Source organism: Tachysurus vachellii, chromosome 3 (genome assembly GCF_030014155.1).
Source record: "Tachysurus vachellii isolate PV-2020 chromosome 3, HZAU_Pvac_v1, whole genome shotgun sequence".
NCBI lineage: Eukaryota > Metazoa > Chordata > Actinopteri > Siluriformes > Bagridae > Tachysurus > Tachysurus vachellii.
The window spans coordinates 22220457-22245731 of NC_083462.1; the positions used below are offsets into that span (position 1 = coordinate 22220457).

The 25275-nt window shown below is 37.6% G+C and overlaps 1 protein-coding gene across 6 annotated transcripts; it reads left to right on the forward strand.

The window, feature by feature from the left end:
• Window positions 1–2051: 2051 nt before the first annotated feature.
• Window positions 2052–24448, forward strand: hmbox1b (homeobox containing 1 b). Of its 6 annotated transcripts, none has more exons than XM_060866292.1 (10): window positions 2052–2239; window positions 10391–10882; window positions 13416–13501; window positions 14140–14250; window positions 15057–15210; window positions 17142–17233; window positions 17429–17524; window positions 19510–19619; window positions 19984–20067; window positions 20158–24448. In XM_060866292.1, the coding sequence occupies exons 2-10, from the start codon at window positions 10392–10394 to the stop codon at window positions 20299–20301; spliced, it is 1368 nt and encodes a 455-aa protein (XP_060722275.1). In that variant the 5' UTR covers window positions 2052–2239; window position 10391; the 3' UTR covers window positions 20302–24448. The 6 variants fall into 6 exon arrangements, with proteins under 6 accessions (XP_060722275.1, XP_060722278.1, XP_060722279.1 ...); XM_060866295.1 differs by having other exon boundaries at window positions 19525–19619; XM_060866296.1 differs by having other exon boundaries at window positions 19528–19619.
• The last annotated feature ends 827 nt before the right edge of the window (window positions 24449–25275 follow it).

Sequence of the window (25275 nt, forward strand, 5' to 3'; positions counted from 1 at the left end):
TCATTCATTCATTCATTTTCTACCGCTTATCCGAACTACCTCCGGTCACGGGGAGCCTGTGCCTATCTCAGGCGTCATCGGGCATCAAGGCAGGATACACCCTGGACGGAGTGCCAACCCATCGCAGGGCACACACACACACTCTCATTCTCTCACGCAATCACACACTACGGACAATTTTCCAGAGATGCCAATCAACCTACCATGCATGTCTTTGGACCAGGGGAGGAAACCGGAGTACCCGGAGGAAACCCCCGAGGCACGGGGAGAACATGCAAACTCCACACACACAAGGCGGAGGCAGGAATCGAACCTCCAACCCTGGAGGTGTGAGGCGAATGTGCTAACCACTAAGCCACCGTGCCCCCCCTTCCAGATAGTTATTAACTGTTATTAACAGTGGATTGACTAGGCCATGCAAGGTCTTCTTAAGTAATTTTGGCTGTATGTTGAAGCCCTTATATTTTTAATATTCTGTCCAGATAATGGTTTTTGGCCAATAAGAATAAATTCATGGTGCACTGTTCCATTGTTGCTGTTTTCTTCAATAATTATGTAATGTCTTCATATCATGATCCTCTCACCTATATACTTTCATGCTGGGGACATCATGTTGTTAGGATCATACGCGAAATGCTTCTTTCTTCCAAAATTATTAGCAGAATCCCTTCAAAAAGTGCAATCTGTGCAGAGTGTATTGACTGAAAAGAATGTGTCAAAAATGCTTTTAGATGCTTGTCTTTGTGCTCCTTTTTACAGCAGAAATGTCTGTGTTTGGTCCCTAGATGGCGTTAGTGTAACAACAGCGACAACAACAACAAAAAAGAGAGGGGGGACCCCCCCCCCCATTTTATGAAGTGTGTGGTAGGATGTGGAGGGCTGTGTGTGTGTGTGTGTATGTGTGTGTGTGTGTGTGTGTGTGTGTGTGTGTGTGTGTGTGTGTGTGCTCTTAAAATTCATGAATCAAATTAAGCTATTAAGATAACCCAGAAAAAAGTCAACAAACAAACAAACAAATTAATAAATAAGCTGTGACTGTTATTTATTACAGTAGCAGAGTCAACAAGGAATAAGACAGATGCAACGACATTATATCACAACCGACATTAAGCAATTTGTGCTACAGTAGTTCTTCAGTGGGCTCACACCAGACAGGCTCACATTCGTTTCCCATGCGCATCACTGATCTTAGGGTGTCCATAACCCTGTTACCAGTTCACTGGTTGTCCTTCGTTGGGCCACCACTGGTCCACACATTAATTACCAGCTGCTACTTACACTTTAAATTTATCATATAAGCTTATGACAAAAACATTCAGCTAGTTTGGACTGTCATTCTAGCTAACAATGAAGAGATTAGGAACAAAGAAAGCTCTTTGTTAGCATTAGATATTGATTTCTCATATTTCCTATAATGTAAACCTTTTGAGCTTGAGAAGAATTTAATAAGTTCAACTTTTAACAAAGTCTTTTATTTGAGTAATTAAAAATAAAAATAAAACTAAATAAATAAATAAAAATAATTGTAAATAAAACATTTTAATCAATCTGGGATTCACTTAATTATAAAAATGTTTTTTAAAAGGAAAAAACAAAACAAAATAAAAAAAAGCCCTATTCATTTAAAAAAAACTAAATAATTAAATAAACTAAACAATAATTAAATAATATAAATAATATAAATGAAATACAATAAAAATTTATTTATTAAAATTATTTATTAAATTAAATAAACTAAATAATAATTAAATAAAATAAATAGTGAAATAAAAAACTATTAATTTAAATAAACAAAATAATTAAATAAACTAAATAAAAAAATTAATAAACTAAATAGTAATTAAATAAACTAAATAATGTAAATTAAATACAATAAAATTTTATTTATTAAAATTATTTATTAATTTTTATTATTATTTATTAAAACTAAATAATGAAATAAACACAAAACTATTCATTTAAATAAACAAAGTTATTAAACATATAGAACGACATTTCCCATGACGCCTAAGTTAAACGCTTCCGGGTTTTGATGTCTGTTGTCAGTCAGACAAAAGGCGAGACAGTCCGCCTCTCTGATTGAACCCGAGTGAGCAGGGCCGGGGCAGGGCTGCAGAAAAATAATTACAGGACATTCAAATGTGAAAAATAAACTGGATTTGCTTGTCGTCAGCACTCGGTGAAGTTATTAATGGTCTGCTCTGCTGGGACGTTTGCAATATTCACACGTAGCCTAAAGGTAAAGCTTTGCATTCTGTATTTCTAAAGGAATTAGCTTTGCTATTAGCATCTATCTTTAGCCACTTTATGTGTTTTATATCCCATAATATCTACAACAGACAGTCAGTCTCGCTAATTCTCCGAAAATCATTACAGTCCCGAATGCACGAAACGATTAAAAAGTGCAGATAAAAACGAATATATTTAACAAGCTAGCTAAGTTGTAACTGTTAGCATCCGAGCTAGCAGGGAAAAAAACGGCCATAATGTCTGATTTAACTTTAGTAAGCTAAGTGAGCTCGTTATAACGCAGACGTTTGTGTGTAACTTCGTCTCAATGCGTTTGTGATACTTTTAAGCAAACACCCCTCACGTTAAAACAAGTTTATACCACCGTAAATTGTACACGGGTTTAAGATTCGTGTTGTTTTGTTTTTTTTTTTGTTATTGTTGATCATGTGCTGTGTTTTTGTTTTGTTTTTGTTTTGTTGAAATCTCGTGTAGCGTTATTGCTGATCTAAGCAGGGTCGACATGATCAGATCAGTCCTGGGATTTTTGCAGAAGGTGTTAAAAAAAACTCTCAGCAGAATTTAAAGGATGTAAAAAAAGAAATCTTTTGGGTTGTATTTGCAAAAGGATACAGAAATGTATAATGAAACTAAATATCCCAGGCTTTAGTGCAGATGGGACTGGATGATGAGTGCATGGACTGATGGCTTGATCTTTTATTTATTTCATCTAGATTCTCAGAGTGCAGTTATTTTTGGCTGAGAATGGGCAGTTTGCTGCAATCGAGCTTTTCCAGGCCAAGCCCAGAATGCCTTAGGCCTTATATTTATATTGCTGGAATAATGAGGAAAAAAATGCATTTAGTTGTGCTGCATATTCCCAGTCCATTGGCATAGGGGTGTCCTGTATTGGGGTTCATATTTAAGAACATCACGTGACTTTGTTTGTTTGTTTGTTTGTTTGTTTGCATGGTCCAAAACACAGATTGTTTAATGATCAATGCTGGGACAGCTTTTTGTCCAGTCTCAAAAAGTTTTTTTTAATTTTGATCCTGATTTTATTAATTAATTTTATTAAAGTTTATTAATCCTGATTAAACCCAAAACAGGTGAGTTCGGCATTTTTTTAATGATCCCATCCATGTTCATGAAGCTACGCCATCGGAATCTTAATTTGCCCATTATGTGTCTAAAATGATCGATAGATCAGAATTCCAGTTCTCAGTTCTAATAGACCTTTATGCTAAGCTTAAGCCACTTTTTTTTTAATCAGGTGTATATATTCCACGTATAGTATATATTCTTATTTTACAAATAAGGAATAAAAAAATTGAAATATTGCATTTGCATTGTGTGTATGAATCGATTGAATCAGTCTAGAATCGTTAGTGTTAAATCGCTTCAGTCGTTCACCTTTCGCCACAAATTTCTTATTACAGTTGTATTTATTTATACGACTGAAAATAACTTCACATGATGTGATCGCTGTGTTAGAAAAAAGTGTCTTTCAGACGAGCAGACTGTTAGAGCTTCGTGTTGTTGCTTTAATCAGGATGGAAATAATTTCTGTGAATGCCATGATTTATGCAAATGCACAAAAATGTTTGTCTGGGGTGTCTGAGATCATTCACGATCACTCCCACTCAACATAACCCGTATCGAGATCGATTTTGAAGTGTTTATTTGCATATTGCATTCTTCTGCACTTTCTTCCTCTCGACATCTGGACTATGATGTTGCTTTGCATTTTAATTGGTGAATACTGCATAACCAGTCAACATCTCCAAACAGGATGAGGTTTATGGGTAAAACTGAGACCCTGTGGTCTCACAAGCAGATGTCCACAGAGTAAATGCTTACTTTATAACATGGGGACTTGTGGTGATTTTATGTTAAAAGACGCTTGGGACTGTATTAACGGTGCATTTGCAGCGATTGTGCCTTCGGTGTTGTCTGGTAATGATAATCTAGACCCAGTCAAACTAAACTCCCTTTACTTGTCACTGTTATTGAAAATTAATATAGTCTGTTTTTTAACTTGTGCAATAAAGATCTATAATGTCTACTTAAATCAGTGTTGGGTACATTTCAGTTTCATTCCACTTGTAAAAACACACATCAGAGGCACAGAGTGAAGCAATGTGGGTGAAGCAATAGTACAGTTTTGTACCTGAGTAATTAAAAATCAACACCTTTTTATTTTGAGCTGTGACCTGAATTCCTTTCGCAATCAACCCTTTTTTTTTTATATTTTTGGATGTAAATTAAATTCCCGGCTGCAGTGTGCTGAAGGATTATAATGCCATAAACGTTCCTGCACAAATCATTTATCATCATAATGGCGATGCAGAGAAATGGTGCTTCTTTATTTTTTTTTGTTCTCTCTCCCCTCCTTGAAATGAGAGATGAAGCCGTGGATGTGTGCAAACCTGCCGCACTATATAAAAACTTTATGCATATTCTGAAACACATGCAGCATTCTGAAATGATTTCATCAACATCTGGCTTTGACTTTCATGTAGGTATGTTGGATGTTGGAAGACTAAGTGAAGGATTATTATTATGATGTTATTTATTTTTGTCATTTTTTTTGGTGCAGTGCCATGCAGCTGTGGACCAGTCAGTCTTACGCAGTCCCTTCTCTCGCTGCTAACCAGCACCTGCAGCGTCACTGCTGCAGATTAGTCTTCCCTGTGCTTTATGGCCCTGAGAAAAAGTGGTGCAGCCTGTGGGGTGATTCTGCTGTTCATTTTCAATTCTTCACTATGCCAACCTGCCAATTGGCACGGTGATAAAAAGCACAAGGATTGTATTTGTGCTGCAGATTACAGCAGTGTGTCAGAAGCGATGCTTAATGGCAGTGTTTCTCGCGCCCCTGCTCCGTAAGCGTCTCTTTAGCACTTAGTCATTCTCTCATGCCCTTGTCCCATGATGTGGCCTATTTTAAGAAAAGTGAGCTTTATATCTGCCTATTTAGTAGGTTTTTTGTTCATTTCCTTTATACGTGTTTAATAATTGGTAAATTAAACCATTTCTTTTTTCATGCCTTCCTGTAAGATTCCCAAATGGAAAAAAAAATGCAGATTTTATATAGATTACTAAAGTGTATGCCTTTTTTACTGTTATTAAATAAAATAATATAAAGTCTTATCTTTTATAGTCTTAGTGCTTTGATGTCACGGTACGCCTGTTTTATCTTTTTTTTTTTCCCCATTTTTTTTCTGGTATTCCTTTAATAAAGTAGGTTAACGCTTAACTCGTGTACATGGGCCGACGGAAAATGGAACAGAGACTCGTCATAAAACACATACGTATGTTTGGCGTATTGCTTCTTTGTGATGCGTTATTGTTTCTATAGTAACTACATACACAGGGATTTGTACGATAAGGTTCACATAAAGTGATCTTTTAAAAAAAAAAAAAACAAGCGTATAATTTGTTCATATGAGGCAGTCTTTGGTGAGGAGATTTTCGGTGGAGTCTCCAGTGTCTGTCAGAGGTAAAGCTGTTTAAGCTTTCAGACCGGTGGGCTTTTTATTTCCTAAGTAACATGACAAGCTGCTTTAAAAATTTAGGGTTAGGGAGAGAAAGTGTAGAGTGTTGTTTCACTAAAACTGTACATTAGTATGTGGCTATAAACAAAAGTGCACTGTGGTATAATTTTTTTAATATATATAATAAAACACTTGCTGTAGTTGGAAAATAATCAACTTCATGTCCTGCCATGTAACAGCCGGCATTTCCTATTACAGCTCATCTCAATCCGGGGCAAAACTATTGTCCCAAACCATAGACATCAACCATGTCTTAGCTAATCCACTACACGTCCTGGTGTATGTTTTGTAGAGCAGGTTAACTCTTAACTCGTGTACACAGGCTGGTGTGTCGAAGAAAAATGGCCCAAACACATCAGAGCTCTCCATGTGGCACATCATTCCTTTCTCACTGGTACACTATTAAACTGCTTTGGTCATCTATTAACATGAACGCGATTATAATGTAACCAGCTGACACAGAGGACACATTGCGCTTGATCATAATCCAGGTATAAATTAACCGACTAGCTGTTAGCTGACTATCTGTACTTGACCTCTAATCACAACCCAATCAGGAAAAAGTACACAACGTTTGTAACAGATGAGCCAAACGTGTTTCTTTATCCAGCTTTAAACGTGCACTAGAGAACCCAGCTCTGTTTAATGCTTTGTTCTGATTGGTCAGAATTTTTCCAGAGTTCTTCCAGTCTGTTCAGTTCCGCTGAGCTTTTTACCCGCTGTAGCCCAGGATTCCCGATCATGGCTGACGGCAGCGTAACCCGACGTGGCCTTCTGATATTGTAGCTCTCGCTCTGTTTACCTGCGTTCTATTCTCAGACGTGTACATCACTGAAGCTCTTGGCTTGTATCTGCAGGATTTGATAACATTTGATTGGTTGACTTGATAACTGCATATGAGTGGGCAGGGTGTAGATAAAGAGAGATATCAGAAGGAAATTGTACAGATGTGTAGCTATACGATATACCGTCTTACTCTCTCCAGGGGAACACAAACTCAGCACGCATGTAGCCTCCGTTATTGGCAGATTGCAGCAGACTGTAGCCTACATCCCTGTTATAATGTATAGCATTGACTTTTTTTTATTGATAAAATACAAATGAATTGTTCCTTTTTTTTTTTAATAACGTGCCTTCATATACAGTATATTGCAACTCCAATATTTATATATTTAAAGATTATATTCAAACCATAAAAATAAAGTAAGGAGTAAAACACCATATAGTTATAAATCGTTTTACAGCGTAGTTGTATTTCGTATCATAACACTTCATTAATATACTTCATATATAATGAGCTTACCGTATTTTCCACACTATAATTCGCACCTAAAAGCCTTAAATTTTCTCAAAAATCGGTCGTGCGCCTAATAATCCGGTGCGCCTTGTGTGCAATGAGTTCCAAAAATCTGTAAAAATGTTGTGCGACTTTGGTAAGCGCCCCGCTTGATTGACTGTCGGATCATTTCCCACTGACACAGGGACGTAATACGTATGCTATGAACGCTGGCAGCGATAAACCAATCAGAGGCTGCGTAGGCGTAGGCGTAACTGATAGCCTACAGGCTATCAGTTACTGTACGCAGTTGTAAATGGGAATAGAGCAGCTGCGAAAGATTTCAACATCAATGAATCTATGGTTCGGAAGTGGAGGAAGCAAGAAAATGAACTGCGCCAAGTTAAGAAGACACAGTAGAGGATGACTTTGATGGATTTGTGGGAGAAGATTGATTAAAAAAATAATGTGTGTATTGTTAAATAGTAGAATAAAGTTGAACTAAACTCACTGTTTTGCTTCCGTTACCTTTTTTGTAGACCGTATGTTTTAGCATGCGCTTTATAATACGGTGCGCCTTATGTATGGGTTAAGTACAGAAATAGACCCTGTAATTGAGACTGCGCCTTATAATTCGGTGCGCTTTATAGTGCGGAAAATACGGTAACCTTTATTGCAAAAGTTTGGCTGTGTGTGTTATGTTATCTTCTGTTATTGCCAAGACTGTGTGTGTCTTAAACACAGGGAAGAATATTTAACAAACACTCGAGGTCTACATTAATCATATAGACACAGCTTCCTAAAAAAAAGCTTCACACCTGCCTGCTTCAACCTGTTTTTATATGTGAAACAAATCAATAGCAAACATGCCAGAATTATTGTTAGCTGCTTTTTTTGGACCTTTAAATATTATTTAAATAATACCAACATACGGTCGTATATATTATTTCCAGACCCAATGTTCAAGAAAAATTTCAACACTAAGCAGACTTACAGTATTGTAAGACAAAGTATGTTTGCAGTTACATCCGAATAAAGGCTGCGAAATCTCAGGCAGTGAAGAAGGAGCATCAGCAACTTCTTTAGCTATGTCAGAGTTGTATAGTGTGATGACAGGCTTTCACTGCCCCCAGAGGTTTAACTTTTCTGACAGCTTGCAAAGTCTTAATCGGCGACTACAGCGAGTTGTTTCCCGTGTGGCAACACTGGCAACAGAAGCCTGCGTCAATCTCGTCTCTAGTGTGAGCCACAGAGAAAGGCTTCTGTCTAAAGAATCATATTCAAACAGCTTCGTGTAGATGACTTCAGGGCGAGATGGCCACCAAGATGATGGAGTAAACCGTATCATTCACCGACACGTCGGCCCGCACTTCAATTTCTTAACCGAAAGCCCAAAACAAAAGCAGTTCTGTAACTCGACATTGTATTTACACCCCAAGAACCTTGAACAGAAATATACACCAAAAATAAAATTAATCTGTGTACGTTAGACAGACTGGGTGTCTATACAGACAAAATCTCAAGGACAACACAACAAAGTCACGTTCTAGAGCTTGTTGCTTTGATGGAGATTCACGGAGTAATGATTAAGAGATTAAGGGGCTTTTTCTGCGTTTTCTGTGATCGGATAGATAGGTGTAAATAGCTAGGTCTAAATGTCCTCCGAAACGTTTTTGAGACACATAAATCCGATCGTTCAAACCGCTTCAGGAGGTGGTCTGGGACGCATTTCAGATGAAACTGGACAGGTGTAAATGAATGTGGTTGTTCAGGCCACATATGTCAGCGCTATACTCCTCCCAAACGGAAGTACGTCACTCGCAAGTGATCTTTCACCCAGGTGTCTCGTTGGGTCTTAAAATGCGCTGCTGCCGCCAGCGAAAATGCAGCAAACAGTAAATGCTGTTTTTTGTAGCATAACCGTCGTAACCGTCATTATTTCATCTTCTTTTTGATTGCATTCTGAAAACCGCACACACCAAAACGTGTTCCATTTCAATTACCCTGGAAATGAGGTAAAATATATTTGCATTTTGGGCGGGAGTAGAAAGATCGGATTGATATCCGATTCGCCAAGACACATTTATGTGGCCTAATGTAAATGGAACAGTTTTAACAAATCAGATAGCTATCGGATCAGAGAAAACACATGAAGTGACCAGGTGTAAAAAGGCCCAAGAGAGATGATGTAAGACAGTTGATTGGACATACAAAGTAAAAACTGAGATTGTGTGACTGTTGTCCTTTTTTTTTAGGTAAGTTGTGTGTTGCATTATATACCTTGTGGTTGGTTGACATTCATGCAATCAAACACATGCTGCTTGCTTTGGTCCAAATAATGCAGATGGTTTTAACAATAACTGTCAAGGCTGCACCACTGATATATGACACCATATAACACACAGCTCAATATGTTCATATCACGCGGCTAGAAATGTGACGAATCTCTTAAGTGTCACAAAGTAATAAATGTTGTATGCTGTTTCCTCTTTGTGTGTTATTACTTTGGAGCAAATGATCAAAACCGGCTCAGTATGTCACACGAGTAAATCACGTTACAGACCATCTGAGGAAATTACATATTAGAGCTGAAGGGTTTCCATGGCAACAGCAGAAGTGATAAGTCACAAAGAGCCATATTAATGAAGGGAGAATGTTTCCAGACGGAAGGAATTAGGTCACGTATAAAAAGGATTTTCCCTTTCATTGTCAGGACGTGCCGCAGAGTCTTGCTGCTGTGCGGAATGTCAGCCATTTTGAGGCGTAGCTTTTCGTTTCATTTTTTAATTTACAAGACATTACATGCTTTTGCATATGGCTGGTTTTTCCTTCACCATTTGTTATCTTCTCAGTATAAAGAACCCGTTCTATAATGTTTAGCTGTACCATGCCTGGTTACGTGCATGCCTGAGCACACATAAGTTGTGCTTCAGCATTCCAGCCCTAAACTATAGCAACTTTACCCACAATGCATTTGGACAGAGGTTTCTGCTCAACAGTGTTGTTTTCTGCTAACTTTTTCTTTTATTTTCAAATTTCAAGTTCAGGACCGAAATGTACAGACAAGCTTCAGTTCACCGCTTAACCTCTAAGCTCTAATGCCTAAACTTGAATCCTAAAATTCTCCCAGATGTAAAGAGGATAAAAATTAACCTTGTTACCTGAAGGACCAACCAGTAAAATGTCTCTGGACACAAACAAGCCGTGCTTCATTATCCCCCAACACTGATGGTCTAAATCCTTACCCCTGAACCCAGCACCCAGAAGCACTGAGGTACAGATTTCTGTCTGTTAGAAATGTTTTTTCTTTTTCTTCTTCTTCTTCCACCAGGATGTCCCAGTACACAGACGAGCCGCGCTTCACCATCGAGCAGATCGATCTGCTTCAACGGCTGCGACGGAGCGGCATGACCAAGCCCGAGATAGTCCATGCACTGGACACACTGGAGCGTCTTGACCGAGAGCATGGAGACAAGTTTGGGCGTCGTGGCTCCGCCTCCTCCTCCTGTGGCCCTGCTCCATCTGTATCTGACCCCACCCCGTCACATGGCACCAGTGAAAGTTCCACCTCCCACATGGCCATCGTTACTGCCACCACCTCCACGCAAACTCAGTTCCTCTCCCCGTCACCAAGCAACAGCTACGCCACCTCACCACCCGTCTCACTGGTTGCGGTGACGCAAAATGGGACGGCCAATGGGAAACTGTCTCCACCCCGTTATCCAACAGGAAACGCGGCGGCGGCTGTGGCGGTGAGGCCGTACGGGTTTGATGGGACAGAGGAAGAGATGGACGTTGACGACAAGGTGGAGGATCTAATGAGGTCGGTGATCAGAGGAACTATTTCCTATCAAATTCTCCACGATTAGGTTGTAACCATTGTTTATAGAATGCTACGGCAAACCTACCTTTAGACCGATAACGAAAAGATTTGTCTTTCTTTCAATTCTTTTCCATTGCAACTCAGTAAATGAGATCGACGTGACTTTTTTCCAGCTTTCTTGGCCTCTTTGCACTCAAGTGATAAAACTGCATCTACCTATTTTTTTTTTGTTTGTATTTAGCACTTCGTTTACTTAATTTTAGCGCAGTTCTTATCATGATGTGAATTTGCTGGTAAAAACGTTGTAAATCTAATGTACAATAATAGTATAAAGTACAATATAATTATGAACCCCTGGCTAGTTAACTATTGCACCTTAGGTTAGCTACCTCATTAACAAGCTTGCATGACTGTTGGTCCCAGTTATACTATACATTCATTTACTTGATGTTATTTAGCTTCTTAGTGCACTTGAATAATTAATTAGTGAAGGGAAATAAAAAATTTAAAACAAGCTAATCTGACTAAATGTTGTAAAGAATAAAATAGAACTTTAACGCTTGGCTATCTAGCTAGCAGTCTGAAGGAGTCATGAATAAAAATGACTTAGCATTTAGGACTGTTGTTCAAGCAAGATATACAGCTATTATTGTTAAAATGAGTTGTTTCTAAGTCAACTTTAAAGTGTTAAAGGTGCATAGAGTCTCACATAATAAAAGACATCACGTAGCTTAATTCATTCATGTTGTTTGAACAGCAGTTTAGTATCTTAACAACTAATATCGATATTCAAAATCTGGGATTCACCGGGATTATTATATTGGTGTGTAATAGTTTTAACAGGACTGGACTTGATTTTTTTTTTTATATTATAAAGACGTTAACCTCAGGAGAATTATCAGTAGATGAGAAGAGAAACACCTTTAACATAATACAACACAAGTTCTGGCTTGGATCAGTGTGGGAATATAACGTTTCCCGCCAAAGTACTGGTTAAACCAGGTGTAGGGTTTCTTTCCAGGTTGTGTAATGACCTCGAATGAGACGTCTGGCATAATGGTGGTGAGGTTTTTATTGTTTAAATAACACTTTCTTTTTGTCTGCACAACAGGACAATACACACAAGTAAAAGAAAAAAAAATCTGATTCAAAATCAACTTCAAAGCTAAGAGGACAGACTGATCTATTAACTTTGTTGTTTCTGTTAAAGAGTAAACAAATGGCACTTCAACACAGTGAAAGAAACAAATTACTCACACAGATTGTGTATTAGCACAGCTGTATTTGTGCTGTCTCTTACAAAAAATGTTTGCTGGAAGCAGTTCAGCTGAAAAATACATTTTCAGTTTTCCTCCATCATTCCTGGCTGAACCGTTGCTGTAAATCCATCACGCTGGGCGTATTTGTGCCGCTAGCGAGTGCGGTCGATCCCACAAGGAGCCTGTGCTAAAGGAAAAGAGAGGGAAAAAAAGCATAAATTATCTGACTAGTTAAAGATAACACAAGAGTCTAAGAGAAATAAAGCAATCCTTCCTTCCGCTGCTCATTATCTGCTGTTTCTCATCATCCAGTTTCTATATGAAGTGAGTGTAACGCAGAATACTTTGATATTTTCCATGAATTTTAGCTTGTTATCAAGCATTTAATCGCTCTTAATCGTATCCATAAAATTATTATATATCAGAACGTTCCACATGCTTGATAATCCCACTTTTTCACCGCAATGAAAATTGGTCTACTTACATTTTGGGAGAGAAAATTAATTAATGACTTTTTTTTGTTAGCATTTTTATGTATTTATTTATTTTTACAGAAAGACAAATTTTCACTGACAAATTTAATGTGGTGTATTGAAATCCACATGACAAATGTCATAACCTGTAACAGAACTGTGATTTGTTATTATTATTATTATTATTATTATTATTATTATTATTATTATTACTACTACCTTTTTTTTTATTTCAGACGCTATATGACCGTTATTTATTTATTTACCCTCTTTTTTTAAAATTAATTTATTAGTAAATCAGATTTTTATAAGATGGAGACAAACAAAAGCACAGTTCATAACATTTATGCAAACAGTATGCAGCCTCAGGCACCATGTTAGAAAAGGATGACTGCTTTGACTAAGGAATTTATATATTGCTTGATGATTAACTAGTTCGACATATTTATTCCAGCATGTAAGCTGTCATCTTTTTGGCCTAGTTGGTTATGTTTTCTGGACAACCAAAGCATGAGACTGGATAACAAACTGGAGCATTAACATGTTCAGTGGCTGGATAATTGAATTAAGGTTAGCTGATGGAGTTATGATTTGTCTTATCACTGACCAACATGCTTGCATTCGCACGAACAGATGGATACAGTAGAAAGCGAGGAAGTGTAATTAAAGCAGTAGCGACATTTCATTATCAAGGAGCATCTTTCTGTGGTGGACGCTGTGATTATTATTGTGGCCAAGTGGTCATAGGCACAAAGCTGCTTAAAAATTGCCACATAAAGGTGTATGTGTTTGTCTGTTTAGGAGGGACAGCAGTTTGGTGAAAGAGGAGATCAAGGCTTTTCTGGCTAATCGGCGCATCTCTCAGGCAGTGGTGGCTCAGGTCACAGGTCAGTGAGCGTCTTCATTAACTCCTTTTATTTTCAATACTGATACTGTATCATATGCTGTTTATGCACAGACACTTTAATGCTGTTTTGCACAAAAAGTCATGCTGTTATTGGAAGTGTGTGCATGTTTACAACCCTCTTACTGTTTACTAATCTCTATTCGAACAGTGCCAATACAATCTGTACTCTGGACGGCGCTATAATTTATGTGTCTGTATTATAGCTTATTCTATTGTTTGCACTGTCCGTCTTGCGCTGTTTGAACTAGGTTGCATGCTATGCACTTTTCTTGTTAGACTTTTCCAATAGTTTTGTAGTTGTCCAATATGTTCAATGTGTTGTCTTATGCACCGCTCTGTTGTCCTGTGTAGCACAATAATCCTGGATTTCACTATTTACTATTTACTGCGCCAGTTATATATGGTTGAAATGACAACAAAAAGCTTCTTGACTTGACATTTAACCTACTAGTTTTCATCATCTCCTCACTTCTAACCTACTGGTTCTTCAATTGAGGAAACATGTTTCTAGCTCTTTAATTTAAATAATTGTAATCAACCTGTACCTGAATTGTGTAGTATTTATATAATTTGGAAAATAAATTAATTAATTAATTTCTCTCTCTATCTCTCCATCAGGAATCAGTCAGAGTCGGATCTCTCACTGGCTCCTGCAGCAGGGATCCGATCTGAGTGAGCAGAAGAAGAGAGCGTTCTATCGCTGGTACCAGCTGGAAAAGACTACTCCAGGTTAGATGTGCTCGATTTAAGCCACTATTAATTCTATAGGACTATATTTTGTAGAGCTGATATCAGGCATCATGCAGAAATCAGAATTTGCCATCTGCTTACTCAGTGTTACCCTTGCAACAGAAGCGTCTTTCCTGTTTACTTGCTTTCTTGGCACCCAAAGGTGAGCAAAAAGACACCTACAGTAGATAGTTTTTCTCGCTTCATTTTAATGGAGTAATTCATGATCTCTATTTGGTAACATAAACACATAAGTCAGGTGTATTTTTCACCAACGAGCAAATAATTAGTGAATAATTAAAAAAATAAAACTTCATTATTAAATCATTTAATATTTTCCTTTGGGCACAAGACAATGTTTCTGACAATGTTTGTTTAAAAAAATGCTGTTCATTCATCATGTGGTGATGTCAGGATGGTAAAGCTCATTATAAACCATTTTAATAAAGCAGACATGATACACACCCCACACGTCTCAGTGTCATGCTCTGCTGTTCTTTTTACCTTCTATCTATCTGACAAAGCTACTCTGGTATTCGAACCCAAGTCCAATCTTACAATATTTTCCCTGAGTCTTTAGAGTAAAAACCAAAAGGCATCCAGCGAGCAACAGAGACCGTTCACTACTACAGCAAAATCTAGTAAAAGAACTTTAAAAAGAAAGAAGTTGCTGTTAATTATGTCAGCCCAATAGAGCTGATTAAAAATGGGGAAATAAATTTTTTTATTTTTTTATTTATTTATTTTTTTTTTTTTACTACATATTATTTTTAACAACATCTATCATCTGTGGGTTGTATTTTCAGGTGCTACTTTGAACATGCGTCCCGCCCCATTGGCCCTGGATGAAATTGAGTGGCGTCAGACTCCGCCCCCAATAAGTTCAGCCACGGGCAGCTTCCGCCTGCGCAGAGGCAGCCGCTTTACCTGGAGGAAAGAGTGTCTCGCCGTGATGGAAAGGTAAGAGTGATAACATGCAGACGCATGACACGGACACAGAGTGTAGGATAACATTTAAGCTTATGCTAACATTTCAGCTTGTTTATCATTTGGAATGGGTCGTATCTGTTACTTCTGTTATTTCTGCCTTGCCAGTTGTGGGTAATTGTCACCTGTATTTTGCTTATTTTCTGTTCATTTTTATCTGTTTATTTATTTTTACTTACTTATTTAATCTTTGGCATGAGAAACTATTAGCTCATGCATAGCTTTGATGGAAGTTTAATGGTTAATGTTGAAGTAAGTATTAATAGACAAGGAGGCAGTAAGTTTGAAGCTGTACTGAATTTAGACAACTCAGTGAGTTCTCTGGAAATCTTCATGACCTTCTATTACATAAGCTATTCGAACAGTACAGAATACATCGCAACCTGAAACCACAGAAACACAGAAGTTTCAAAACAGGTTTCGGTTATAAATACTATAGTGCAAGTGTTTATAGGATCTAGTGGGTATTTGTACACTGACTATTTTTTTTGCCTCTGTACACCACAACAATGGATTTGAAATGTAGCAGTCCAGATGTGACTGAAGTAAAGAGGCTTTAATTCACACAGTTGAAGAATAAGTATTGCATAAATTGTTTGTTTTGCCTCTTTCCTTCTTATTTCACCGCCGAATTAAAGAGACGTGCATTTGACAGCTGTTCATGGGAACAATGTGTTTCAGTGTGGTGTCAATGTGTGCTAAGGAGCATCAGCCATCATTAAAATTAAAATTAAAGCAACCTCTCAGAGATAGCAGAGATGTTTTGAGTGGCCAAATCAACAATTTGGTAGATTCCTAAAAAGAAAGAATGACGAGCTCAGTAAAAAAAAACAGAAAACACTAAAATACTTGAAGATAAGTGAATGACCACAGACCACCGGTAACACTCAAGAACAGAATGGGCAGATTAGACTTTGTTAAAAAATATCTAAAAAAAAAAAAAAAAAAAAAAAAAGTGCACAGTAATCTGTAACGAGATTCTTTGGACAGATGAGACCAAGATTAACTTGAACCAAAAGATGGGAAGAGATGAGTATGGAGAAGAAAAGGAAGAGCTCTTGATCCAAAGGATATCATATCTGTCAGACATGTTGCAGTGATCTAGCATGGGCATGTTGATATTGTCTGCTGTTCGATGTAGCAGGAGGAATTCTGAAGTGTATAGAGCTATGCGTTCTGCTCAGATTCATTCAAATCTTCACACTACACAAATAATGTAGTGTAAAATAAAACATATCCCAAAAGCAATCAAAAGCTTCTTAAGGAAAAGAAACTGAATGTTCTTTACTGGCCAAGTCAGTCACCTGACCTCAACTCACCTGAACATGCTTTTCCATTCCTGAAGACAAAACCGAAGGAAAAAGATCCACAAGCAAAGCAGTAAAGACCTGATTGAAGCATCTCAAAGAAGGAAACAGCATTTGCTGATGTCCATGGGTTCCAGACAGATGCAAATCATTTGCAGTTAATGACTTCCTATTATGTATTGAAAATAATTGTTATATTTATAATTGCTAGGCAAATACTTTTGAGCCTGACATAGTGTAGGAATTTAAAAAAATGTAAAAAATGGCTGTTATTCCTAAATGGTTAATACAGTATTTTTGTTAAATTCCTTGAAGCTGAAAGTCTACACCTTAATCACATTTTACTTCATTTCAAATCCATTGTGGTGGTGTAGAGGGGCAACATTACAGAAATTGTGTCTCTGCACAAATACTTACAGAGTGTGTATGGAGTTATTATCCATCTCGAAAAGCCTAACAGTTTGACACTTACAAGTTAAACACAATTCTGTACAACATTTTACTTTTCTGAAATGGGACCAAAAACATTTATTGGGTTTTACAGTTTTTATACAGTGAATATTTTTTTTAATAAAAGCAGCATTTCCCCATTCACAGCTACTTCAATGACAACCAGTATCCAGACGAAGCCAAAAGAGAGGAGATTGCCAACGCCTGCAACGCTGTCATACAAAAGCCAGGTAGACAAAGTACTGTGTCACTATGGATAGAAATATTTCTTTTTTTTTTTCTTTTTCTCCTCCTACATAAAACAAATGTCTTTTCAAACATCGGGGTCATTTACGATATCTAACAATAGTACTTGTAGGCAATTGAAATTGTGTCGGAATATCAGTGTATTAGAAATCATAAGCCTGAGATTTGGCTGATGTTTTGGTCTTTAGGGAAAAAGCTGTCTGATTTTGAGCGAGTGACATCCTTGAAGGTCTACAACTGGTTTGCTAACCGTCGCAAAGAGATCAAGAGGAGGGCCAACATTGGTAAAGTGTTACCTCTGTTTCTTTTTAGTACAATCACTGAGCTGGTTTACACTTGGACATTTCATGCATTTTGAGGATTATAGCTGGATTAGGAAACAGGATTGCAACAATTCACACTGCATTGAAGGCATTTCCTCACATCTGCCACAAAGGATAGTGAAACTTCACACGTAACAGCTTTGCTCTACACCATTAAGCTCTTGCCATTAGACCAGAATGCAGAGGTGCAGCAGTAGTGAGCTTCACTGTGTTTTCTCTCTCTCTGTCCTGATGGCTTCCATAAAGTGACCTGTGGAATCATCACAGGAAGAATAATCTTTGCATAGAGCACCTGGAATTAAGGAACAACATAATTTGGTTGTCAGAGTTGCGAGCTAATTTGTATATTACCCACAATACAGCAGGAGGATGTGAATTTGACAAACCAAAGACACATTTGACTAGAAATTTAAATCCATGTGGTTCAAATCTGAATCCTGAATCAAGATGGATGAAGCAACCGGGTCGAACCAGATCTATGTTGTGGTCCATCAGCTCAGTCAATGTGATATTCATTTGAGCTAATTTCTTACTTCATTTATTTATTTACACTGTCAGCAGGACAATAACAGCAGATGAACAGAGATGATCAAATGTATGGCTTTGATGCTATTAAATATGTCTAACTTTGCTGCTCAATCAGAAATGGCGTTGTGGGGCAAAATAACCAAACATGGCATTAATTCAAGAGAACTAATCATTTTGTCTGTTTAGAAAAAATGTATAAACTTTATTCAGAACAGGGCTCGTATTCATAAAGATTCGAAGAATCAACTCAGAGAGCTCAAGGAGCACTTAAAACCTGGTCTATTATAAGCCTTCACATTGTCTCTATGGGCCTTTTTACACCTGGTCACTTCATGTGTTTTCTCTGATCCGATAGCTATCTGATTTGTTAAAACTGTTCCATTTACATTAGTCCACATAAATGCGTCTTGGCGAATAGGAAATCAATCCGATCTTTCTACTCCCGCCCAAAATGCAAATATATTTTACCTCATTTCCGGGGTAATTGAAATGGAACACGCTTTGGTGTGTGCGGTTTTCAGAATGCAATCAAAAAGAAGCCGAAAAAATGACGGTTACGACGGTTATGCTACAAAAAACTGCATTTACTGTTTGCTGCATTTTCGCTGGCGGCAGCAGCGCATTTTAAGACCCAACAAGACACCTGGGTGAAAGATCACTTGCGAGTGACGTACTTCCGTTTGGGAGGAGTATAGCGCTGACGTATGTGGCCTGAACAACCACATTCATTTACACCTGTCCAGTTTCATCAGAAATGCGTCCCAGACCACCTCCTGAAGCGGTTTGAACGATCGGATTTATCAGTCTTGAAAACGTTTCGGAGGACATTTAGACCTGGTCTTTTTACCATCGGATAGCTATCAGATCACAGAAAACGCATCAAGTGACCAGGTTTAAAAAGCCCCTTTGTTAAGATATTTAAGGCTACATCATGCAGGGATTATGCTCGTGACCGATTATATTAGAGATGTTCTAACATCTATGTTATAAACATAGTTAATGTAAATGTAAACATTTACACACAGCGCAGTAACGTCATAGCGCCAAATTATATCATTTTGGCTGTTTCTCTGGAGATGTTAGTGTATTTCTAAATGACATAGCAGCAGAGTATATGGCATTTCTGCACTGTGGTGGAGATGTTATTGTTAAAATATGACACAAAATAAAATAATCCCTACACGATCTAATCTGTATCATCTTATTGACTCACTATCATTTATTAAATATTGTATACAACACATTTCTTCTCCTTTCATATTCTTTCTCTTTAAAAAGATTTGTATATATAAAATGGAAGTCAAGAAGAGTGTGTTATAAACGCAGGCGGTCAGGTGTAACATAGTAAAAATGCATGTTTGGTCTCGTGTGCCAGTCGCTTAGTGGGTTTTTAAGTAGCTTCAGATGTGTCATGGCAGGGTCTTTTTTCCAAGAAGCCACAATCCTGGAGAGTCATGGAATTGACGTGCAGAGCCCCGGTGGCCACTCCAACAGTGACGACATCGATGGCAATGACTACACAGAGCAGGTGAGGAAGACACTGTGTTGTATATTGTGGTGTCTAATCTGTGGATTGGAGTTTGAATTGGCCATAAAGCTCCAGAGTCACTAAAATGCTCGATTACTACTGCATTCTTGAAAGAATATGATCATGTGACCAACTTGCTGTCTGTATATTTTAAGTCTACGGTTTGCATAGATTAGGACGTCAGCACCATTGCATTAGATGAATAATTAATAGATTGCAGATATCCGTGGACATTTTTTATTCGCAATGCCTCCTGTCACGCTGAAATATTTCACTCCTTTTAGACATGTGTTCAAGATGTTCTTAATGTAATGGTTCTCTTTTTTTCTCTCTCTCTCTCTCTCTCTCCGTATCTGCATCACAGGGTTGTGATCTGCCCTACTTTGAGAAGAGACAGTTGGCCCGGCCGTTTGGCTTCTACAGGCTTGAGCCAACATCGCCAACCCAGGTAAGGAATGATTGATGCACTACAGCCATCTACATGTTTCAGAAACTATTTCACACGCTCCATGGCTTCATGCGAATCTTAATTTTTCAGGACGACAGTACTAACCATGCAGACCATCAGGATCCCATCTCCCTCGCTGTGGAGATGGCAGCTGTCAATCACAGCATCTTGGCCCTGTCTCGCCCAGGAGGCGTGGCCAGCGATATCAAAACAGAGGCGTTGGATGACGACTGAGGAGTGCGTGCTGGATGGCGTGTGTGTGTGTGTGTGTGTGTGTGTGTGTGTGTGTGTGCGCGTGTGCGGAGAAATGGAAGTGTGCTGTTTTGTTTTTAGAGCTGAGGTTCTGCTGCCCATGCTGCTCAGACGTGGGTCACTCTCTTCCTCTGCATCCTCTCATTACACTGTATCTGAAAATGGCCATGTAGTCCAGGTTCTCTTCCTCAGCCTGGGACTGTGTTAAAACAAATCAAAACAAAAATGCGAAGGTCCTCGTGTTTTCTGGAATCTTCCACAGTGTGGGGCCACCACCTCCGGTCCTTCCTTTAACCTGACCCCAACCTTTACCTCATTCCACTCCAGGAGCGTGTTGTGCTTTTTGCGTTTTGTCCCTCATGGGTGCTTCCTGGAAGTGGCGTCATCTTTTCCGCCGACGTGCAGGAGCTTTTTTGCGGACATTTCACGTCGGCGTGTACATGTGGGAGTGTGTGAAGCTTTTTAGGTGAAACCGAAGTGTGCGCTGCACTGCTTCATGGTTGTGTACCAGACTTCTGCATTGACTGACAACTCTGTGTATTTAGGCGCTTGAACACTTTTTATTACCTTCTAAATTTGGCTTATTATTATAATTATTTTTATTATTTTAGAATTTATTTCAGTTCATTGTTCAAACAGCAATCGGTTTATTACTTTTTTTTTTTTTTTTTTTTAAAAAATAACGGGAAGATTTGAACTGAAATATAATCTAGCAAACGTGAAACTAATAAGATGTGGTTTTATATATGCCAAAGGATGGAAACTTAAGAGTCCCTTGGACTATAAAGCAATGATCAGCTAAAAGCCTCTAAACACAAAATTACTGTTTTTTCTGGACTACAAGGTGAATAAGTTTTCAGTAGAGGGTTTCCCAATAGTGTGCGTTCCTAGATGAAAACTGACTGTTATTTTTCCTTACACATACAGAATTCATCACTGGTCTATTGTGTTTTATGAAATGCTGAAAAAATGAAATTGTTAATCGTCTGCTTCACTTCACATGAAAACCGATCGAGTTGATTAGGTACCTCAGACTGTCACCCAAAGCTGGAGCCATCATGCGCTCCAATGTGACCTCCAGTCCAGAAAATACCGTAAAGGTGTTTCTAATTTAATTACTTAATTGATCAGCTTCACCCAAAGTGGATTGGAGTAAATCCTTTCTTTTTTTTTTTCTTTTTTTTTAGTATTTATTTTTACTTTTTTCTGTGTTCATATCCAGAGATTTCTGAGTAATAAGCTAAATCTGTCATGGCCTAAACATGTAAGTTCTGTAAGTTCTTGTGCAATGACTGCAGTAGATCTGATATGAGAGAGAAGACTGAGTGCTCTTATCTTAACCCTAAACCTCATAATCTGGCCAGTGCATCATGATTTCTTGATGCTGTTTGATTTCGTAACGGTTTTGCAGTGTACAGAAAAGCTAATATGTTTCTGTTCTGCCACTTCAGGACTTCTGCTGTAGGCATGTGCCGATTAATCAGATTGACGGTCGGATAAAACTCAACGTTTTAAACTATTACATAAGTAACTTTTTTCCCTTCTTCCTTAAGAACAGCATTATTCCAGTCCTTATTGTGTCTGAGACCTTCTTTCTGAAGGAAATCAATGATTCTGTTCCTGGGCCAAGATTTCATATTCTGTTTAAAATGCTCTTATTGTCTTTCCTTTTAGACACAATTTTAGTCTTTCCATTACTGTAGTAGCTCAGTTGGTGTTTGTTAGGAGACCCCTTGAAGGGGTGAGGGATTCAGTCAGCATGGATCTAGGCTTTAGGAGCAGAATCAGCCCAGACATCATTGCAGTCTGTTGCAGTATTATTGTAGAGTTCACAAAAAAAAAAAAAAAAAAAAGAAAGTCGACAAAATCTTTATGCCAGATCAAATTGACATATTCATTATAAATAATATTTTTAAAAAAATCTAATATTTGACAAGGCTTAATGCCATTAAACTTGTATGCAAATGACTAAGAATGATATTTCATGTAAGGATGTGCTTACTTTCCAAGGGCAAGTGTGTTCCTAGTTTAAAATACCCTCATTGTCATTTCCTTCCTCAGCAAGTGGCTTTTAATATAATGCTCTCTACCCACTTTTAACACTGATAATCGGGTACCTGATGCTAACATCCTCACAGATACTGAGCATCTCTCCGCAGGCTTCATTTTGCAAAGCCTCAGAATCAAGACAGCGGTGTGCATTAAAAACGTATGCCGGTTTTCATCCTGTGTTCACATTCACAATTCCGATTCAGTGTTTCAGGGCAGTATTGACCTCAATACTGATGCTCCGTATCGGATCCATACATCACTAGCAGGCTGTCTCACACAAAATCAGAATCGGCACATGCCTAGTCTGCTGTCGAATAACGCAGGCTCGGTACACTTTCCAATATGTAGCTATTTTACTCAAACAAAAAATATATATATATAGAAAATATAAACCTTGTTATATTCAGTATGATTTCCTGATTTGTTTTTTTTTTTTCTCTTTCCCAGTGTAAAAAAAAAAAAAAAAGCTATGTGATATTTATGAAATGCAGAATTAACTAATCAAGGGTTCTTCTATGTCGTATATCTTTTTTTTTTTTTTTTTTTTTTTTTTTTAAAAATAGCAGTCTTTCTGTGTGTCAAATATTTTCAAGCATATTTTGAAACAGAAAACAGAGCACCCCCTATCGAAAGTATAAGCAGTTCTTAAAGCCACATGAGCTGTCAGGATCCGTCAACTGAAGCAGTGTTGCTTGAGGATGCTGTTGGAAAAATTATTCTTATTTATGCTTTTAGCATTTTAACTGAGCAGTAAAGGCTCAGGATTCAAAAACTAGCTCAACCTACTGCTTACTAGCAGGTCACCTTTTCCACTGCGCTACGCACAGGAGAGGTTTTTTTGTTACTGAAATGTTTTCCCAGAAGCAGAAAAAAAAGTCTTTGTGAAATGAGTTTTCCGAAATCCTAGTTAGCATGTTATTCCTCCTCGCTTGCTTTATAACTTCAATAAATACGCCAATTTAAAAGTTAGCACTGAACGATGGAAAGTAACAAGCTAACTGCTTTAGCATGTGATTTTTGCTGATCTACCTTTTCTTTAATAACTGATCGAATAAATACCTTCAGTCCTTTTTTTTTGTATTCGTATCAGCAAGATTAGTAAACAGAATCAAAATTTCTCTTGTTAACTAGATACCAATGACTAAATGTCACTGAATTCTTACACATTGCTAAGCTTAGTCTTAGCTTTATATTCCCTCTGTAGCTAGCAAGATCTTAACAACTGTGTGTTTTATCTCTCGCTCCATAGCAATGCTTTGAAAGCTTTTAAACAGGGCAGGACTAGGCTAAGGTTAGCTAGCTAGTCTTTGATTCATTTTATCTAGTTGGACTAAAGTGTTTCAGCTTAACCCAGTATCTTAAATAGATACTTGGCCGACGTTGGCTAAAGCAAATAGCACTGATGTAACTAGTTTTGTTTCTTCTCTGAGAAAACAGTTTAGTAACTAAAAGCTACTGCTAACGGTGACTTGGCTCATTGCTATTGCAGTATAACTCACATGCACGTACTTGTGTGCTGAAAAACAGCACTTGTGATGTTGCAACTTCACACACACAAACACTGTGCCAAACTGTAATATCATAGTGACTGGGCTTTATAAGCCATATATATGGAAGACATAGTTCTCAGCTGCAACACACACTAGTATTATATTCCGATATTTAGCCAAAACCCTGAGTCTTTAAGCGCAAGCCTTCTATAATAAAAAGAATGAAAAAGGGGGGTGCTTTGTATTCCAGTCTTCAGGGTTCACATTCATCTGTCCATAAACATCTCCTCTCCGTATAGTTTATATTGACAGTTCAATAACGATGTATCGTAAAGAATACACTATAATAAAACTATAAATAAACTGTTAAAAGTAAATGTATTGATTTTAAGTAAGTTGGATCTCAATCATTCTGTCCCATTTAAGACTTTAGTGCCTTTTTTGGACAGTAGACTGTTCTGTAATTAAACTGTAGTATATATTAGCATTTTTTGTACAGTTTCTTTGTTTAAGATGACTTTTTTTAAAACTTGTGTTTATTTTAGTATTGTATCTACTAGAGAATAAAGGTATATTGATGAACACAATCTGTGTGTGTGTACATTTTCCCCTTGTATTGTAAAGCTTTATACTGTTAAGTCAGTGTGTGTGTGTGAATTTAACCCACTAAACACACATTGTTGAGTTTGTACAACGTGAATTGATAATTCAGTACACGTGATGCTTCTTATAACACAGAACGTTAATGTAACCTGAACAATGTAGCTGTTCATGCTAATCGAGATGCTCTTCAGCACTGAGGTGATTGTTTATCTGATACTTATTTGTTAGCAGTACTCTAGCCATAGTGATGTATTTACTTCCAGAATTAGCTATGTTAAGGTCTAAGTTTAATGTAATGCATTTGTAATACATTGGTCATGCACAGTAGGTGTTATTACACCATTAAAGTCACATAACTCCTGTTAATTAAATCCTGTAATAGGTATTAATGCAAACTGGTAAGTTATACTGTCAGAAAAAAGTTAATTACGTAATACTGTAGATAGTCTTTTGGTCACTCATGGCAGTAATAAACTGATATTAAAATAATGCTCTCTATACAAATCCCTGTGTAAGCTGTTACTAGAGAATCGATAGTGTAATAAACTAATAGAAAGGACATTATTCATAACATTCTCTGATGTTTATAATAATTTATAATCACAGCCTCCAGTGTCACCCACATGAGGATTACTCGAGTCTGGTTCCTCTCATGGTTCCTTCCTCTTCCATTTAAGGGAGTTTTTCCATGCCACAGTCACCTCAGGCTTGCTCATTGGGGATAAATACAAACACATTTAAATATAAATTTTTATATACGTATATATACTAGATATACATATATATACTATATATATACATATATACACTA

Excerpts from the sequence above, each read along its gene's own strand:
- hmbox1b (XM_060866292.1), top strand. The coding sequence starts at position 10,392 with ATGTCCCAGTACACAGACGAGCCGCGCTTCACCATCGAGCAGATCGAT. Across the intron at positions 10,883-13,415 it reads AAGGTGGAGGATCTAATGAG|GAGGGACAGCAGTTTGGTGA; the intron begins GTCGGTGATCAG and ends TTGTCTGTTTAG. Across the intron at positions 17,234-17,428 it reads ACAAAAGCCAGGTAGACAAA|GGAAAAAGCTGTCTGATTTT; the intron begins GTACTGTGTCAC and ends TTTGGTCTTTAG.